The 21,740-nt window shown below is 33.9% G+C and overlaps 1 protein-coding gene across 9 annotated transcripts in view; it reads right to left on the reverse strand.

The window, feature by feature from the left end:
• Positions 1-852: 852 nt before the first annotated feature.
• Dgkh (diacylglycerol kinase eta) overlaps positions 853-21,740 on the reverse strand; it is a 190,827-nt gene continuing 169,939 nt past the window's right edge. For 4 of the 9 annotated variants that reach the window (XM_048800972.1, XM_048800974.1, XM_048800973.1 and 1 more), the window contains 4 exons: positions 20,298-20,417; positions 19,850-19,958; positions 18,293-18,423; positions 853-12,951 (listed from right to left, as the gene is read on the reverse strand). In XM_048800972.1, the coding sequence (XP_048656929.1) occupies positions 12,862-12,951; positions 18,293-18,423; positions 19,850-19,958; positions 20,298-20,417 (450 nt within the window). In that variant the 3' untranslated portion in view covers positions 853-12,861. Of the gene's footprint in view, positions 12,952-18,292; positions 18,424-19,849; positions 19,959-20,297; positions 20,418-21,740 lie in introns of those variants that run through there. The other 5 variants (XR_007346817.1, XR_007346816.1, XR_007346815.1 and 2 more) reach the window with 5 other exon arrangements.

The raw sequence follows: 21,740 nt of genomic DNA on the forward strand, positions 1-21,740 counted from the left end.
CCAGGAAGACACTCTTAAACCTCCTTGTTTTGTGTTCCACACATAACAGTTTGTGTGCTACACAGATCATTACCACTGCAGACACTTGCATATGTCAGGCTCTTAACTATATTTTGGTGAACTTCAAGGAAGCTTTACTACAAAGGAAAGCTAGATTATAACTTTGCCATTAAGAATTCCAAGAGATGGAATACTACTCAGCAATGAAAAGACCCTAACCAATCAACCAAACAAAAAACTACTGATATATACAAAGATTTTGACAAATCTCCGTGGAATTATGCTGAGTGAAAAATTATGCTATATAATTCCATTAACATAATCTATTTGAAATAATATAATAATAAAAATAGAGATAGTAAGTGGTGGCCTAAGGTTAAGAAGTAGATTAGGACAGGAGGGTGGTAAATGTGCTCATAAAACAGCAAAATGAAGCTGGGCATGGTAGCACATGCCTGTAATCTAAGCAGGCCAGGAGGGGCAGACAAGAGGATCCCAGGTTGGAGGCAGCGTTGGCAACTCAGCAAGACCCTTCTCAAATAAAAATATAAAAAGGGCTGAGAATATAGGTCAGTGGTAAGGTACCTGCTGGGTTAAAAAAAAAAAAAAGCAACATGGGTTGTGAGTCCTTATGGTGATACAACTGTTCAGCATCTTGACCTTATCAATGTCAATACCATTCTGGGTTTGGTATTGTACACTGTACTGATCTTTTCCAAGATGTCACCACTGGGCGAAAATGGGCAAATGGTACAAAGAATCACTGTATATTATTTCTTACAACTGCATATGAATCTACAAAATAAAAAATTTAAAAATATTTCCCTCTAGGAATAAAATAAAACTCACACCTTCTTGAAATGCATTCTTTTATTGAGAAGAACAATCTCAAGGTAGTGCCCTTTGGGAAAGACATTTCTCATCATCATGTACATCAGGATCAACCATTACTCTCAGCAAAGTACAAAAATAAACACATCAGTGACTTCCATACAATAAATACATAATCATGCATCCCACAATAAAAGGCACCAAAAACTGGTCACTTAGTAGTCATAAAAATTACTAGCTACATTAACAAAGCCACCCAAATTATCTGTACAAGGAAATGTAACAATATATTCCAAAGGTGAAAACACATAAAACATCTTTAAAATAGTATGCAATAAATATCTCAATTGTTGAATATATTTTAAAAATTATGCCATTATAAACAGCATGTAAACAAACAAAACTCACGTTTTCTTATCATTATGAAAAGTAATAAGAGCCAAAGTTATAACCTCTGCTCTGTCAGGTATATTTCACTGGCAAGTGTGCTAAGCAGTTAAAAGTTTCACTCTTTTCTGCAGCAAACAGAGCCCACTGTGTAATAAATAGACATTACCTGAATCTTTCAGATATAAGTACTTAGTTTTAAAACAGACTACAAAAATGTAGTAAATGTTTACCAAGAAATAATATGGTAAGGCTAAATTAAAACTAACTTTTGCAATATAAGAAACAGAAGGAACTCTACTGTTAGGTTTTCGACCTGATGATAAATTGGAGGCAAATAATTTCATTTTATTTATTGAAAGGTGAAATGAATGTGCTGAACAGAAGGGCAAAGTGTCCAGCCTCCTGAGCCTCTTTCTTTTATAAATGTTTTAGAAAACCAAAGAGTAAATTTATTGAATTAAGGATTTTCCTTTGCTAGGGAACATAAAAAATAGCTGATATTTTATATTGATTAGAAACAGTGACTTAAAATATACCTATCAAAATGTGAATATACATACAAGTAAGGTTTTTTCCATACTTCCTGACAGTAAATATACAGTTTCTTTCTTCTCTAAAGGAACCTGATAGCTTAACCTTCAATAAATATTCAAAGATATTGTTTTATAACTCAAATATTTTTGGTTTTGTTTCATTTCTATCAGAGCTTTGTGGCACACACATACTAGTAGCACATTTACTATATGCTTAGATAAGTATGTTACCTGTTAAATATTATTATTCTCTACTCCCCACTAAAAACAACAGAGGTGAAAACATTAAACCACAACTTCAAATGAATCCTTTAATATCTATGGAAAAGCATTTACTATTTTTCTCCTGGGGTTTTATAATGTATGCCTCTTAGACATGTTGGTGTGTGTGTCACTAACACATGCCTTCCAAAAATGAACCTGAAGTTCAACTCATGTTCTACAAATATTTTAGTCACTTGGATCACATTTAGCACCTGCCATTCTATAGAATGATGAAACACATAATTGATTCAGATGGTCAAAATTACTTGTGGCTGACATGAAAATACAGAAATCATGGGCATAGGGCTGGGGTTTTGTTTCAGCGGTAGAGCACTTGCCTAGCATGTATGAGGCACTGGGTTTGATTCTCAACACTGCACATAAATAAATTAATAAAATAAAGGCCCATCAATGTCTAAATTTTTGTTAATCACGGGCATAAAAATGAGATTACTTCTTTATGACAAACAATTTGATCAGTTGAAGAATACATCTCTGAAGTAAACTGGGAAACGTTTGGTTTAAAAAAGAATGTCCTCTGAATATCTTAAACAGACTCGAGAAAAATAATTGTGAAAAAAAACTTGAACTAATCTATTGGACAGAAGCCATGTCTCATTTTAGTTGTATCCTTAACATCTAAATGAGTACCAAGGATACAGCAGACAGAAAAACATCTATCAAGTGAGTGAAGGAAAAGAGCATTACATTTAATTAAATAAATTTTGACTAGTATTTGATTTTAGATTAACTCATCATTATTTGGGGACATGATAGAAAAGCTTTATAAAAGTCACAAAAGAAAAACAGGCCCATATTTAATGGTTTTAGTCTTTAGATTCTACCAAAGGTGATGACAGACACAAACCTACTTTACATTGATATTACAGTCATCATTAACTATTTGAAATCACACAAATCTTCCTGGTTAAATATATTAAAACATTTCACCTTCATTGCTTTTTAAAAAATTCCTTCTCAAGTCTCTTTTGTGTGTAGGTAATCAATGTATGTGTTTATGAAGATCATGTATACCTAATGTCTGTATGAGATAATCTTTAGGACATATTTATGAATCACAAACAAGAATTTCGCAGTTGTGTGATAAACCATAGCCTTACTTTAGAAATGAATATTCAGATTTGGTAGACCTTCCTGATGTACAGTCCTCAAGTAATTACCCTTCATAAAACAACCCCTTTTGCCTGTTCATCTCCTTTTGGTCTGACCAGAGTGCATGCACACTCATGAATGTATTCACCTTGTGGCTTTTTGGGGAGTTCTAATGTTTTATTTATAAAAGTACAAACATATAGAGATATTTGGATTTTATATCTCCTTCTTCTAAAAAAATTTCTCAGGGTTCAATTATGTGCTAGCAGACATTGCAACTACAAAGAGAAAAATTCAGGGGGAGAGGCAGGCATGGGTGTGTGTGTGTGTGTGTGTGTGTGTATGTTGTGTATTTCTGATTGAAATATAAATGTTTTTTAACATAAAAACTTTCAAAATACTATTGGCCATGGATGAAATAAATACATGCTTGGAGACATCAGGTAAGGCTTCACAGAAGATATGAACTGAGTCTTGAATAAATTGATCTATGGCATGGGATTATTCCAAAGCACTAAATTGTGAATATTTCCAAATGTCTGGATTACAAAAAGTCAATAGAGGGATGGTAGTGGAGGATGCTAAAAGTGTGGGGAGAAGAACAGTCACAGAGTATCTTATCTGTCCTGCTAAAGGGTTAGGCTGATATCCTATAAAGAAAAGGGTACTTAACAATTTTAAGCAAAGAAATGAAAAAGCAAATTCAAGTCTTCTACTCTGGTGGGATAGAGTAAAATAGGAAAACGGGTTGTTGTAAAGCACAGGAAAGAAAAATGATGAGGCTTGTATTGATGAGGGCCTGAACCAAGGCAACAGAATTATCACTTTACTGCAACTAATTAGCAACAGAATAGAATGCCAATTCAGCTTTTGAGATGGTCAAAATGAAATATGCAATTGCCAAAATAATGAAAAAATATGATATATAAAATGCTTTTACTTGCACAATCCAAAACCAAGATTAGAATTATGCATTTGTTTTGTTCCATATTTTAGTTTATGAGTTTCTTGGCAGAAGAACATATCTACAAAATGTTGCCATAAAAACTGTGTCATCTTTCAAATGCCTTTCAAGTAAAAGGAAGAAAGGAAACAAAAGAACTATTTAAGTTCACAGCTTCCATTCTCATCATTATTTCTATTAAAACACTGCTACACAACTGAAATCTGCAAACAGGGCAGGTTCTAATTAAAATGAATTAGAATTAATTTCAATTATACTAAGTTCATCTGTATATATCAGGTCATTGAAGTAAAGCAAATTCCAGGGAAATAATTTTTTCCAGTCAACAAATCATTCTGGAATAATCATTTAGAGATCTGTTTTCATGAAAATTAAGTTGTATCATTAAGACAGATCAAAATACCATGTCGACAAATTCCAATCAGGTCTTTTCTTTTACGTCATACAGCTTATAGCCTCTTATAATCCCACATTTCTAGGGGAGAGGATTGCTACAGGAGCTTCAAGTTACCATATTGTGCTATAATAAATATTGTGCTATAATAATATAATAATATACTAGATTTAGCAAAGAAAGCTTCACATTAAGAATCAGATAGTGACTGAATTCAAATGTCATGCAAAAATAAAGTCAGCATTCACTTATCCTTATATAATTACTTTAACCAAGTTATTTGAATTTTTCATTTATTTACCTTAAAATTGTGCCCAGATTTCTATTGTGGCAATAATTAAGACAACCTCTGGCTTAGTTTCTCTATGGGAAGTTTAGGAGGTGTGCTGCATGAGAGAATACTATTCCACAGTCTGAGAATGCACTTAGTGACCTGTGCTATAGATCAAAGGCACCCTTCAGAATGGGCTTACCCTTGAGGAAGTAACATCACAGGAAAAAACCTAGGTAAGGAGACATATTTCATTTTTTTAAACAACTAGTTTAAAGATAATTTTCTCCTTAAATAATTAAAGATAGGAAGATCTTAATTTTTAAAAAAAATTATATTTACCTCTATATATAGTTGTTTGGGGAAAGTATAGAAAAAATGAAATTACTCAAAATTTTTAAATTTTAGAAGTGAGTTGTTAGCCTATCCTAAAACGAATATGACCCTGTAGCATACAAATGAAAATTCCTACAACCCACAGATGGTACTAATTTAACTTCATTTTCCCTTTAATCTTTTGCAGTACTGGGGACAGAATCCAGGACTCAAGTATGCCAGGTAAGTGCTCTACTACTGAGCTATGTGCCAGCCCTTTGCTTTCACATTTAAAAGACACACCAAGGGGTATATATTTGACTTTTAATTTTCATGTTATATATCTTTCTTTAGATATAAATGATAGTGGAAAAGAAATGACAAATTTAAGTATGATTCACACTTAACATAGTTCCTTTTATAGCAGAAAAATTAACCAAGTACTTATAATTGGCAATATCATGTGGCATTTCTAATTGGGAAAACAGAGGCACCAAAACATATAGCTTATAGAAAAGGTCATGATGAGCCATTGCTGAAGTCAGTTATGGAATCAGGTAAACTGACAATATTCCCATCTCTAGAATTATAGAATGTAGATCTTTACAAAGATTTTAACTTTTAATGATTTTTTGCTCTTTTAAATGAAAACTCATTGCTAACAAATTTTAGGGCTTAACAACTGCATGAAAATCTCTTTGGTCTGCATGGTATAGGTCTGATTCACATTTACCCAGTGTTCTTTTATTAGGAAACAGCTAAGCCCTTTGGACTAGTTTCTCTGAGACTCTCACTAAGTTGAAAAAGCACAGACATCTGTCCCATGGAATAAACACTTGTGTGGACTATATCAAATGTCTTGAACAATTAGTCATCCTAACTACTTCCTTAAAAGTTCTAAATTTCACCAGTAAAATGGGATTCCTGAATTCACTAGCTATTTTGATAAAATCTAGATATAGTCTCTGATATCGTCAATGTGCCATTTTTTGGTTTTGTGGTATTATGCTCACCATACCATATATCTCGCATGTGCTTTGTGTTTCTATAAGCTGAAAAATAACTATATTCAAACTATTCCCAAATCTTTGTCAAATTATCAGCAGTTTCCTATCTCTTAAAATGTTTATATAATGTTTCTCACATATTTTCACTTTCCCACTTTTGATAATTGCTTGTGCAACTGTAAAATTAATATAAAACCCTGTCTTTAAAAATGATAATAAACTAATTCCTTAATCTTCTAATATAAATTCTTAAATATATCACAATTCATCTACCTTGCCCACTGTAAAATAGAATGAAACAGTGGAATTTAGGGGTTATTCAAGTGATTTCTTTGGCATACTACACGGCTTCACACCGAGGTTTTTTGGTTTTTCTTTTTCCCTTGTTTTTACTTCCTTGAAAACAGGTGATTTTATTCTGTGGGGTTAAGTTGTGCTATTGTGTTTTAAAAGTTGGATTTTTAAACAATGTAATTGAGAACACGTTTAAATAGAAATGATTCAAAACTCAATTAAAATCTCATTTATATATTTGACAGAAACAAATTAACCATTATCCATGGTTACTATTTGTAAAATAGTTCATAGTCCAATGCAAACATGTTAAAAAATATATACCAAGACCTGACTGCTAGAGGTATGTGATACTTTGGGGAATTCAAGATTCTCAATGTTCATTTAAATGTTGTATTGGCAGTATAATCTCTTATAACAAATACTGAAAATTCATCACAGGAAAAAAGTTATGAAGACGTATTATGTATTGGTAAACTGTAGCATAATGAATCCCTTGGCTCTATTAAATTCTTAACATTGGTCATTTCCTTTGGCTTTATGCTCTTTGATATTTATTTTAGACATGAAAATCATTTTTTAAAAGTCCCTACTGTTCAATTATCTATTATGGTGAAGAATATCAGTTTTTACAAGAAAAAAATTGGGCATCTGTTTGACAGAAATGAGTACTTCAAGTATATAAGTAAATCATTAACAGAGCTATTACACTCTAGGCAACAGCACTAAAAAGGAAAAGAGCTAGAATATGCATTTTGTATAAAGATTACATTTCACAACATAATAAATAAATGCACTGATTTATACAACTTGTGAAAACCTTCCAATGGTTATAAGTAATACTGCTATGATTGACGTTGCTGTTGTCAGCACTGTCTCACATACAACAATTCAAAGGTAAAATTTTTGCCCTTAAAGCCACAAAATATACAGAGCTTTTATATTTGTTTGTTATTAAATATCTTGTTTGCCAAAAGTCCTGCAAACTAAAATACACCCTGGCAGTTTGAATAACCAGCGCGATAATTATTTTGATATAAAAGGGTAAGAAACATTTTAGTATGAAAATTAATAACACCAGTAAAAGGAGGAACCTATTGTATAAATAGACGTGTTAACAAAAAGTAAGACTTTAACCTTGCATAAGAGAAAGAAAAAGTTTAATACAACTTATTAAAGATTTGAAAATAATTACCATATTTTCCCAGCTCTAGATAAATATATTACTCCAATTAACTAGTCATCTTTAATATACAATATATAACTCACAAAACTGGGAATGTTACAATACCAAAACCTTTCATAGCACTAGTTACCAGTTACCAGAACTGCAAGCAATCTTTAGCTACATATTAGTTTAATACTTAGAGTATAGAAATAGATATGGCTAAGTTGTGTAAAACAATAGTGCAATCAAACATTAAGGGCCCCAAGATATAGTCTTTTTCCTTGTTAGCTTGTATATCTAACTGCATTATCCTACTTTAATAGCATTATCAACTGAGTATGAAACCCCTTTATTTTAATGAATTTTAAAAGTAACTCTGTTCTGTTAAATTTGGTTAATTTACTCTTGAAATGCAGTTACTATGAAATACCCAGACTATAAATTCCTAAACAGTGAATAACTTGTTGCTAAAATGAAATATTTTATGTGTAGCTTTAAAAAGTTTTAAGTAGTGGTTTTGTTTTTATTTTTCCAACTAAAACTTGGAAGTGCATAAGAAATTAGGAGAGTATATAAATAATGTAAATAGAATACTTAGTTACATAAAGGGAATTGTTAACTTACATACTATAATATGGAGTTTATCTTAAACATTGTTACTGAGTTAATGCAGTCCCAGTTATTGTTAAACTTCTTTTCCTGAAATTGACAGAATTATACAAATAGGTACAGTCCAGCTGTCTTTAATCTCTCTTCTCTATAATGATAAACCTTTGTACTTCTTTTCTTCTGATATAAATATCTCTAAACAAAACTTGGAAAAATGAGAAAACAGTAATTAATAAAATTTAGGCTTTGCTTATTGTAGAAGCCAATAATCATCACCTTTTTAAAGTTTGGTTGCTTCCTTAGGGAGGCACCCTCTTATTGATATGACATGGAGACTGTTATACAAAGGTCAGTCATGGGATGTCTCCTTGGCAACAGACAAGACATAGGCCTCATGGCACTTGGAGTGGAGCAGTGAGAGAAGTGTGGCAGCCACATTATAGGAGCCACCAGGGAGGGTGAATCCAGTAGCTAATGGTTCCTACTGGAGGAATTTCTACGTCTCACTTTCCTCTTTCTGTCCTGGGGGAGAACTTGATGTTTTAAAACTGCCACTTGTATTATCCAACTCTAAATTCATTGTCTATCCAACTTCCATCTGAAAAAATGTAAAATTAGTTCATTGAGGTGGGGATGGTGGGAAGGATCCATGGCATCAAGGTGAAAGATGTATTGTTCTCACGGTTTAATTAAAAGATTCAAATCCTAACAATGTGAAAGTTCACTACGTTGTTAGCCCAGCTGAATATAGTAGACTATTTACTTTAGAAGCATTGTATGGAGGGAGCTCCTATAATTGCTAAGTCATAACTTGTATTCCTGTCAAAAATAACCCATAGAGTCTAAAATAGTGCCATCATTATTTATAAAAAATTAGTTAAGAATCTCTAGGCAGTAGATGTATTTTGACATATTATTATACATTCTGTCATGTATATCTAAAAAAAAAAAAAAAAACCAAAGACACACACACACACAAAAGAATCTCTAGGCAGTTATGTTTTGTTAAGTTTTATGTGAATTATTAAGTGAAGGATTCCTGACAATAAGTCATTGGGAAAGATTTTATTTTAGAATTAAATAATTTGCATTTGGGGGCCGAGAATATATTATTTTCAGGCACCATTTTAAGAAATTATTAGCCATGTGAAAATCAAGATAAGTTAGCGTAAGAAAAACAGATCCAAATCTAGCAAGACATGCCTATTTTGAGGGAATAAATGACACATTTGTTTTACTTCTAATCATTTTGATCCTTTTTTTTTTTTTTGCATGCCTAATGATTCATTTAATGTGTGTGCTGCTATGTGTCTTCAAGCATGCACTATGGCAACAGGGTAATTTAATGATAAGAGAAAATGAAAATGTACAAGTTCAAGGACAGTGATCAGTGATCTTTACTTATCTCAGTACATATTCTTCTGAAATGTCCCTTGTGACTTGTCAGGGGCAACAAACTAAGCAGATATGGATTGCTACTGGCTTACAGTACAGTGAGGGGCTGGAGAAAGTTCAGCTGTGCTGCTTAGCCAATCTCCTATGCTCCACCTTAGTTTCCCAGATAAACCCATTAGGTAGGAAGACCCCATCTAGAACAGGGTTAAGAATAAGGATTGAGAAGAAAACTCTGCTATGGTGATGAGAGAAAAGAGGTCATTTTGCATAGGGCAACTGACTGGCAAAGGATGGTGGGAAGGCAGTGAGACTTTGAGCAGCCATACAATGTTAGGCATGGGAAAATGCAAAGCCAGAAAGTAGGAAAGAAACTGAGAAAGGGAGGTGGAGAGACAATGAATGGGGAATACTGAGAAGTCTGGAATTTTACTTAGGACTGACCCTGTCCCTTTCCTTTTTGAAAAGCAATTTTCCTCAGGGAAAGTAAAAGTCAGAGAAAGTAGATTTGGGCTGTGATTCTCCCACCTGCGCCCTAATTATCCAGGCGTGGGAGAACCTATGAGGAGGAGCAGTGACAGCTACAGCTGCAATCAGTGCACGGGTGAGCCTCTCAACGTAAGCGTGTGCATGGATCTAAGCAGAGAAGCCATCTGCACTCCTCAGGCTGTGATCCCAGGCTGTGATCCCATGCCAGGGAGAAGCAATTCCCACTTGATGGTTTTTAAACCCCAACTAGGATAAGAAGATGGTTTCTCTGTGATGCGACAGGAGGTTCTGAAGGTGCCATGCTGGTGACAGGTGTCAGTGAAGTCATCTGAGTCCTGCATAGACATATGCAGACAAGCAGACCAACCTTACAGGGAAAATAGCTACCATTTAACAACAAAAAAATAAAAAAATAAAAAATCCAAATTGTCATTCTAAAGGATTTCCCTCATCCAAGAGCCATTTGCAGGAAAATTCTAGTTAATTAAAGATTCTAGTAACTGAGATTTTAAAGAAATTAAAAGATGTTACCTAAGTGAAATGGCCAAACAACAAGAAAAAATTCAATCCTTTACATCATACTCAAATTCAGAACATGTAATAGCTTATAAATCTTTTCTATTGGCAAAGAGGTATTCATTTTTTTGAGAGGGGATCAATAAAGATTTTTATATTTTATATTAGCACTGTCTTAATACTAGAGTTCCTCTCACCCCTCCTTTCTTGAGACCTGGACCAGGATCAGGGTCTCAAGAGAGTTCTGGGATCTGGCACCTGGTATTTTACTTTCAAAGGGAGGAAGCACATGGAGCAGGGATAACATATAGGGGGGGGGGTACTACAAAGAAGACTGGAAAAGGAGACCCCTGGCTTCACAGGAGTGGATAAAATTAAAATTTAACCACCCCTCTAAACTACTTGACACAAATTCCCTTTGGAAAATTTCCATTTGTCCACAACTTAGGTAAAAAGTCAGACATGGAACCCATTGGGTTTATTTATTTATTTGCAGTGATGGGGATTGAGCCTGCAGCCTGACACATGCTAGGCAAGTAAGTGTTCTACCACTGAGTTATGTTCCCAGCCCTCCCATTTTTTTTTATTTCTAAGATATCCAAATTTTGTGACTTTACTACCAGTTAAATACCCAAGTTATAAATAAGTACAAACTATCACATAATTAAGTTCCTTTGAGGTAAATTATATGTCTGTCAATAGTTCATTTTAAATACTCCTCGATCACTATTTCTCTTAAAACACTGGGCAATATTGTCTAGAAAATATCAATGATACTATGTCTCAAGATAATATGCATATGTGTGTAGGTGTATATACACAAATATGTGTATATGTACACTAGGGTGTATGTATAGCTATTGAGCACCTCCCAGGTTACTTTATGAAAACTGTCACACTGGGTCAGTACCCTGTTTATTTTTCTTACATAGAATATTAAAAATAGTATAATTAATTTCTTGGCATTATAATGGCTAAAGAAAGTTTATTTAAGAATATTTTTGTGGCTTCTTGATATGTATGCCTTTGGCTTTCAAATATTTGATAACTGTAATGTTGACTTCTAATGAGCAACTCTAATGTATAGTGGTTTAGAAAAAGGGAAAGAATATCAACCTGATAGGTTATATGAATTATGTGAAATAATAATAATAATTATTATTAATAAGAAGAATAAAGCCCTTAAGAAAAAATTTGAGTTTCTTCTGTTGGGAAGTTCATGTCATAAGTCACTGTAACTAGTGGGTGAGTCTGGGTGATCAAACAGTATAAAAATTTCAGTTGAGACCTTGCAGAATTCCTAGATGTCAACAGTCTGCTATAAATTCAAACAAAATATTAGATGATTATTAAAATGAAATGAAAAAATAGGAACAAAATGTGGAAATTTTGCTTTGGAAAGTTGTAATAAGTTCTGTCAGATAACAGCATGTAAGTTTATAAAAATATCCAAACAATTTTCTTAATGTGCATACCTATGGTTTATGTATGATACGTTGAAATAAAATTGACTTGCATAAGATGTATATCATTTGTTGATTATGGCACAGACACATGTTCACAAAATCTTAGGTATAGAATATTTATATAAAATTCCACGTTATAGAACAGAAAATTTCAGTCCCTTAACCAATAAAAAGGTACTTGGGTAGTCATAAATCAAATTCCACTAAAACTGAGATTAAGGCTACCAAAGTGTTACAATATGACATGCAAGAAAAAGAAAGACAATCCAGGCAGGAACTCCCTGCATTAAGATCTGCATTATTTGTAGTATTTGATAGGTTGGTTTAACCATATTCTTTGACCAGTGAATGCTTTGAACCTATGGTAATACCAATCTAACATTCAAAACACAACTTAATGTATATCTTTGTCTCCTAACCAATGATTTGAAGAAAGAAGCCAATTCCTCCAACAATGAAACCCAAGAAGTTTTAGCCACACACCTTTATGTGATTGCACAGTAAGAACCCTCTATCAGACCAGATCTAAGGAAAGTAAGTGAGTAGCAATTCCACTTTTAGACAATGTAGCTATCTCGGATGCCTCCTACTTTTTTCCAACTATGAGCATATTTGAACATATCAGGTTTGCACAATAAGAAAATGGCTTTATGGAATGTATTTTTGGCACAAAAATATTTTCTAAAACCTCAAATCAAAAATTTCACCCATAATAAAATATCAAGCCATAGAGGTGCTTCAGTGGTGCTTACTTATCTATGCAGAAAACTACAAGAACAGCCAATTGCTTCCAAGAACTTTGTATTGAGTAGCAATTACTTCTCTTCCAAGGAATAGCACCAATATTACACCTCAGACTGGGAAGTGCTCCTTCCAAGCTCTTTAATTCCCTGCAGTATTCGCTTCACATGGCCCACTTTCGGTATCCCCAGGTCCTAAAAAAAAAAAAAAAAAGAAGAAAAGAAAAGAAAGGAAAAAGGTAGAAAGAAAGAGTCAAGAAAGGAAGAAAGAAAAGAAGACAGAGTTTATTGATAAAACTGTGGATAAAATTTTTAACCAGCAAGTAACATAATTAGCATTCAGTTCATCTATGTCAGTTTATATTCAATGATATAGGAAGTGATAGTTAGAAAAATCAGTTAATGAAACAAAAAATAACAATGAAAAATGATCAATCAGTAAAAAAAAAAATCACATCCCATACAAACTCCTCTGAATTGCATACAAAAATTATATACAAGGGGGCAGTTCTTTAAGTGTGAACATAGTTTTTCTTTCTCCCCTGCCTTCCAAACCTGTTTTTAAGACAGGCCCTTTTGGGATCTCTGGGGCAAATGAGGTAGGACACCAGAGCATCCACAATTAGTTCTAAGACAACTACACATTTCTTGTGCAACTTTTTCTTTTTTGAGCTGGGGTCTTGCTATGTTGCCCAGGCTAATCTTAAACTCCCAAGTTCAAGCCACCCTCCCACCTCAGCCTCCCAAGTACTCCAGGTGTGTACCACCACACCCAGCTCTTTCCAGTGAGGCCTAATCCTAGAGGAAGACAATAGTACCTGCTACCTATTTGGAATGCATTTGCAGTTGCATGGAGAGTCTTTGATTTGCATAGAATATCTAATTTAAATATTCTTTATTTTTTGTAATGTATATATGTGTAAAAATTACTTAAATATAAGTATCTGTTGGTTGATGCTTTCCCTCAAAATACTAATAGTTTTGTATCTTGGAATTATTATTCTCCTTTCTTAAAGGACTGCCTTTCTATAAGTGCCAAGAATTGAATATTCATCTTTCAAGAATGAAGATGACTGATGGGTGCGTAGTAGGCACATGGCAAATGCTTATTGCAGGAGAAACATCCTAGAGACCCATAATATCTAGGATCCACAAAACTACAAGAGTTAAGGCCTCTAAACCCTACAGTTTCTGTAAGTGTAACATATAATCAGTTTGCTAATGTGTGAGGTCAAACAACCTCTTCACAAAATAGTGTGAGATGTCTGAAAATTAGTAAAAAGATGACTTACAAAGCAACTAAAAAACGGGATTACAAGGTACCACACATTGCTTGTCAGAAAAGGTGATTTCAAATACCCACCCTGTTCTGAAACTTAAGAGCATTATTTTTAAACGTTTAAATGGAGTAGATCAAACGTGTTTAAGTCTACACATGTACACATGCTCTCTCCCTACACTTGATGAGCTTTTTGAGCTCCACTGCTGCAAAGCTACTGGTGATTCTGATCCTTCTGGAAAACATTCTTTCTAAAGGTAGTGCTATTTTTGAGTTTGAGATAATTAAAAGGTGACATTTTTATCATATTTAATTGACCCAGAAAAAATTTTTTCATATGATATTAGGACATCCAAAAATTAGTCATAAGGTGACTATACATGTTCTGAGTATAAGATAAAGATCAGACTTAAAGCATGGCCATATCCTAGAGGAAGATACCAGTGTCTGTTCTCTAGATTTAGAATGTAAGTGCATTTACAGTCTTATTTAGGTTTTTTTATTTGAATAGAATATTTAAGTATGCTTTATACTTGTGATAATGCAGATATCTACTTACAAAATATATTTAAATATTAATTAAATATTTTATTTTAGGCCATATACACACTGTATTCTCCAGAATAAAAACTTCTTTGTAATGAGGTAGACCGCTCTCAGAGTTAATCTTTTGGTATAATGAGATCAATGTTTTCCATAATGTAACATAGAATGGCATAACCTTCTTAGCTATATTTTATTTCAGTTGGAATTCAGTACTTTAATGTCTCCTAGAAGCTAAACTGTGATAAAGTTATGCTGTAACACTTCTTGTATTTTTTTCTTTTTTTATATCATATATATTGTTTGTCACATATTATTGTATGCTTTTTAAAAAATATTTGTTTCAGTTGTAGTTGGACACAATACTTTTGTTTTATTCATTCATTTTTATGTGGTGCTGAGGATCAAACCCAGAACATCATACAAGCTAGGCGAATGCTCTACCGCTGAGCCACAAACTCAGCCCTTATTTTTTTATACTTATTTTTATACTTATTTTATCATATTATTTACTATTGGCTTTTTCATTCTTTGGATTAATAGTCCTAGTTTTGGAAAGCATATGTTTTCAGTTATCCTACATATACACAATTTACCAAGTAAAAAAATAAACAAAATTCCCTCTACCATTACTTTACCATTTTCGCTGACATCCCCCACTTTCTCCTACTGTGTTCCAGAGCAGGGGAAATATTACAGTCAGTTTGCTTCTTCATCTGTTAAAGCATTTTAGACATGTATTCTCTTTCCTAGCTTTCTTTTAATTATTTATTTATTCCTTATTATTCTTTACTTTTATTTATTTTTTATTTTTTTGCAGTGCTAAGGAGAGAACCTAGGGCCTTGTGCATGCTAGGCAAGCAGGCTCCACTGAGCTACATCCCTGCCCGCTTTTCCCAACTTTAGATGGTCATACTGCCATCTCTAGTTGTTTTTGTTGATAAAGAAGTAACATTTAAGCCAGCCTCTCAGTAGGAGTTAGCCAAGTGGAGCGAAGGGGAGAAGCACAGCAAAAGAGGGTATCCCTAAGGTAAGAAGGCATGTTGCATTTTTAAGGCAGTGAGGGGTTAGAGACTCTACAGGAGGTCATGTAAGTAGGAAGAATCTCAAAGGCCTCCATAACCATGTGAGTCTTTATTCTCATAGCAATGGAAAGTCACTGAAAGGTTTTAAACAGAGAACTCAATATACAAGATTGATGATATTAAAATATCACTCTGGTTGCAACGTGGATAATGGACTGGGGAGACAAAGTAGCAGTAAAAAAGCAAGTTAGGAAGCTACTGATTTTTCACAAACAAGATGTGACAGTAGTGTGGAGCAGGATTATAAAAGATTAGAGTAACGAATGCAGACTAGGATTAATGTGATGTGGTGAGAGGCTTGACAGGTTGTGAGGCGTGGATAAGGAAGAGAAAGGTGTTAACTTGGGACTCTGGATTTCTTGGCCTTTAGCACTTGGAGAGCCTGAGGCTTGATTTACTAAAATGCTCAACACTGACAAAGGGGCTCAATAGGAGTGGGATAGGAGATCAAGAGCCTGGTTTGGATGTGTCAAAATTATGTCCCTGTGTGATACTCAAGTATCAAGTGGACAGTTGGTGACATAATCCTGACGTTCACAAATGACATCAGGCAGGGATAGATATAACTTGTGTACCATTGATAAAATCACAAGTAGCATTTGAAGGAACGGGGATGGATGAGATAACCCAAGGGGCAGGTAATCCTTCACCAACATTGAGAGGCTGTTCTGTGCTCTGACAGCCACAACCATAGAATGTCAGGAGAGACTTCTCTAGCTTCATGGTTTTATGCTACAGAAGGCTCTTTCTGTAAAAAAAAAAAAAAAAGGTCCTTTCACCACCCCCCTACACCCTGTTTCGCAACCAAAAGAGTTAAAAAGGCCAGCGTCAATACAAATTTCTAACAAGTTTTCAGGGAGAAAATATAATTTGCATTAAAAATGAAAAACAAACAACATGAAAAGCTAAAGAGAAAGTTTACTAAAATAATTCTTAAACCATCTCTTTTCTACTCTTATTTTATTTTTTTCCTCAAACAGGTCCTATCACCCAAGTTTTCCTCAGTGTACATATGAGATTTGTTTTGTCATTCTGTAAATATGTGCTTCATTCAGTATGTGCATGTATGTTTCTCTGTGTTTTTGTGCCTGTATCTGTATAACATCTATGCATTTATATAGCACACAGCACATGCACATAGACCTATTTAAATATGTATTTTTTATACATACACAGAGGGTTTTCTTTGAATGTATGCTTACTTATGGTCAATGAGATGCAGGCCTCTAGAGGACAGATATCACTTAGAGAAACTGCACAATACAGTAATACATTGAATAGCTACATTATAAGTACTGTAGCCTGCCCAGGGTAGCAGAAGCTATATGAATGTACTGAAAAGATCCCCTACGTTTATTATTTTTGTGCACTCACTCATTTCAAGTTTTGAAGTCAATCTTGGCTTCAACTCTACCATTGTATACTTTGTTCTGTTCCAGAATTAGATCTCTCAATCAAGTTAATTACCTGTTATTTTATTATTATTCCAGCTAAAGATTTTTGGGTATAAATGGTATTCACCTTTTGATGTGCTAAACCATCTGACTACTCAATAAAGACCTATATTTTATACCACCATTATCTCTTCAAAGATTTCTGCTGACTTAAACAGACAAAGCACAATAGCTTGTGGATGTGTTAGGAATTTACTGCCATAATTCTAGACATTGTAAAAATTGGTCTACGATAAAGGGATTGTTCCAACAATGTTACTTATTATAGTTTTTAAATGGCAGCATAGGGCAAGAAAATTTAACATGATAAAAATTTCACTCTTGGGCTGGGGATGTGGCTCAAGCGGTAGCGCGCTCGCCTGGCATGCGTGCGGCCCGGGTTCGATCCTCAGCACCACATACAAACAAAGATGTTGTGTCTGCCGAGAACTAAAATAAATAAATAAATAAATATTTAAAAAAAAAAAAAATTTCACTCTTAGCAGACAAAACAGGCTACTTGGACGGTTTCTACTGTTGAGTTTCAACCCAAAGAAGAAAAGGGAATTGCTGCAGATAGTTGATAAATGATTTTCCTTCTCTGTCCCAAATAACAAATACACTCTGAACTGCTTTCTAGCATAGCTATATGTAATTTTTGCTTCAAGGGAGTTTGAATTAATTGGTCTAGTTGATGATGCAACCTATGAAAGGCCAATTTAGAATCAAACAAAATCACAGAACTCTAAGTAGCAATTGCTATAAGTCTCTCATAATATCCCACATAATAGAAAGGCTTTGTCTTTAGTTGTTAAGCTTATATTAGATTTTTTTTGGTTTTTCCCAGCAACAATTACCCACTTCCATGCTGATCCAGTCCAATGAGCTGATGGAAACATGACCCATTTGGAGATATTAGCACAGAAAGTCACAAAAGTGGATGCAGAGAAAAATAACTAAGCTCATGCAGTGTGTTAGCTATAATACAGAATGATTTTGACAAGAAAATATTGCTGACACGTTCTTGTTTAGAAAGCACACAAGGACCTCAGACCATAGGACAGGGAATATTAGATTACTGCACATTTGCATAACACAAGCCAAGCTGAAAGCACATAACAGAAGAAGCACAGGAGAAAGAATTCTGTTTTGCAAGAAAAAATTTCAAGAGCAGAAGAATAGCACAAAGGAAATACCTTAAGATCTCGCCTTTCCAGATGCAAAAGTTCAGCCCCTCTGATGTCATGACGGATGAAGATTTCTTTGTACTCTCCCAAATTGAGCAGATCCAGCCAAGCAGCAACTTCCTCAGTGCCCCATTTCTGAACTACCAAAGTTAAGAGCAAAACCCCCTTAATTTCTACATGCTCAATGCATTACAAAGCAAAGGTTGGCCAAAGGAGATGCAAAACAGAGTGCAGCAGCAGTGCTAGCAAAGAAAAGGTCAAAGGTGTTGTTCAACAGAACTATAGTTCCATTTTTGTCCCATGCAGGTTACAGACTATCAATCAACACAAGGGTCTGACTATATAGACACTGGCTATCGTGCAGCACCATGCCTTCAGCTTTTGTTCAATTTCCTCATTAAAACTAACCATGCCACACAACATACAGAAAATTTTATTTCGAATCATTAGGATTAGTGGTGCAAGTCTGAATAAGCCCTGATAATTTCCTTAAGACAGTGGATGAAAACGGTTTTAGTTAGAAATGAGCTACAAATGCTAATTAGAATTTAAAATGTGTTATGGGGTACTCAATTTTACACTTTCATGTTTAAGGTCTTGCTGACTTCAAGTGTTGCCTTTATTGATTCTACTGCTATTGATAATTATGGCAATAAATGTGCTGTTAAATCAACTTCATGTCGTTTAAAAACTGTCAGTATTATTCTCTAAGATTAGTTGATCATGTTATTTTTCAGTATGTATAATCATTCTTGTACATTTTATTCAACATGGATTAGCTTAATAAAAGCCTACTTATTTGCTGTATTTTGTTTTTAAATGCCCTTCCGTAGCTGCTCTATGAATATCATAAGTAGGTTTTTATATCATTATTTACAAATGAGATAGCTAACTCAGAAAAATTTGTAAAATTCTTATAAGCTAAGGACTTATGAAAAAGATTTGCTCTCATGTGTACAGAACTTGAAGGTGCTTCAGACTAGAATAGCAGTAAGTTTCATCTTTAGAGAAGATGGAGAAGAAGCTAGAAAAACAGCAGCATAGAGAGGTTTAATTTTGCTTGAGAATGCAGATAGCACAGCTGATAGTCATTATCAACGGGTTAACATGATGTCCTTAAAACAGGAGAAAAGAAGATATAACTTTAGGTAGAAAAATACATTTAGCAACTTTATTTAGGAGTCAATGAAAGTTTCTGTGTTTCATTTATCACAGTGATCTCAATTTTGGGCTCTGAAGAAGAAAAGCAAGTTACACACTGATAACTTTGAGTTGCTGCTGAGAAAGATAAAGTCCCTTCTGGACAGACACAATGATATACACCAAACAGAGAAGCAAGCTAGCAGCCATTCATTTCCTTCTAAGCTTCATAACTACTTAGACATATTCTAGGTATGATGTGATTTTTATGGTAAAATTCACTATATCAACAATTTTAAAGTATACATTTCAATGATGTTTAGTACATTCATGACGGCAATGCTCATCACTATCTGGCTCTCAACATTTTCAACACTTCAATGACATTAATGTGTTATTTTTTTTCCCATCATGTGGACCACCTACCAGGCTGAGTACTTGTCTTCTGCTTTTGAACTTTTTCCTTTTTAAACTTTGGCACTATACGAAATACTGTGCTTCTGTTGTTCCTTTTGGTGCAATCCATTGGAGGCTCCTGTTCAAATAGAGCAAAAAGGAATTGCTGTAGGATATTAAGAGAAGAAAAGTCCACTTTTAACAGAGAGAATATAGGAATAGGTTATCAATACTACATATTGTAGAACAGTAGTGATTTCTTCAAAAAAGCTCATGGCATAATGTATTTATGAAAATCTACCAATTCCCATATAATACTTGTGTTCACAAAAATACCTTTTCTTCCTTACTTAAGAACAGTACATTTGAGAATAGTGTTGGAAATCTATTTTCCCCTACATATCTTTTTCAAAGATAAGCTCGGATTCTATTGTCATATGGTCTATAATCATAAAGAAACAGACTGAATTTTACATACCTCCTCTTCATTGGGGTGTAAGATGTAATAAAGCCAGGGGATCTCTGTTAATTTCTGTAACTCCACCTCCACAGAATGTAAGGCACTAGCCACCCGTTCTTCATGTGGAGATTCCAACTGCTATTTACCAGCAGATTAAAAAGAAAACAAAACAGTACTCAGCAACCAACTTAAAAAGAACAACTAATTTATTTTGAAAGTGAACATCCTCATTTATTATGCTAATTTTTAAATGAGAGAATTTTTTAAAAAGAACAATTCTTTATATTTTCATTTAAAAATATCTGGATAGATTTATGCTAATTCTTAATTCCCAGAGATAATACATGTAGCTAACCTGACTTTAATAATATCACAGAGAAAGTACTGCTTTTAGTGTTTCTAAGTAAACCTTTCCCTCCCTCTGTTCCTCCTTCCTTCCTCCTTCCTCCATTCCAAGCATCTATCTACCCATTCTTAATGCTTATACTAGTGATCTGTTTTCATTATTCTACTGATTTGTGCCACAAATTTTTCTGATTAACATAGATCCTCCTATGAATAAATAATATTTTTAACTAGTCATAAACTTATCATAAAAAGAAATGCATAAAAAATCTGCTCGAAAACTAAAAGAATGAGTTTAAGAGAAGAAAATAAATCTAAGAAAAATGTGTGATGAAAAGCTGTTGTAAAAATCAGGGCAAAACCAAAAAGCTAAGTGGTTAATAGTCTAGAATAGGGTTTGGATACATTTAGAGACTTTAACTGGTCACCTGTTATTCACCCATTCATAGCAGTTAGTGAAATGCATGTATGTAAATGACTAAAGATGAAGTAAACACTGCTATGCACAGAACAGGAGGGAAGCTGATTGGGTTCTAGTCCTGGCCTTGTGACTAATGAACTGTGCAACCAAGGGAGGGGTAATTGCTTTCAGGAGCCTTAGTTTTCTCTTTCAGAAATAGAACAAAGGGACATTATTTCTGAGGTCTCTTCTAGCTAACCAGTACTTTCAGAAATTACTTTAAAATTGTAGAGAACCTATATACATGCTCATATACTTTTAGAATTGAAAGTTCAGAGAGAATATTGCTATTATTTATTGTGAACATTCTTTTTTTGTTGTTTTCCCCCTAGGTTTTTAAAGGTATCTACTTTTTCTAGTCATTCACAAAAATATGGAGATTCTCTACCCTAATGTATAACATTTAGCACTTTCATTTTAGTTTAAGGATATGTTTTATAAAATTGATTAAATGGCTAGTAAATATTCTTTCTAAAAGTAAAATAAAGAATAAACCTTAGTTATTTAAAATATGATAGAATATTTATTATGATTTCACTATTGTTAAGGGTGTTGGCAAAATTAACTACAATACATTTTAAATCAAACATTTATATTTGACAATGACAGAAAATGAAATGTGTGTGTGCGTGTGTGTGGGGGGGGGTGGGGTGGGG

This window comes from Marmota marmota, unplaced genomic scaffold (assembly GCF_001458135.2).
Source record: "Marmota marmota marmota unplaced genomic scaffold, marMar, whole genome shotgun sequence".
Classification (NCBI taxonomy): domain Eukaryota; kingdom Metazoa; phylum Chordata; class Mammalia; order Rodentia; family Sciuridae; genus Marmota; species Marmota marmota.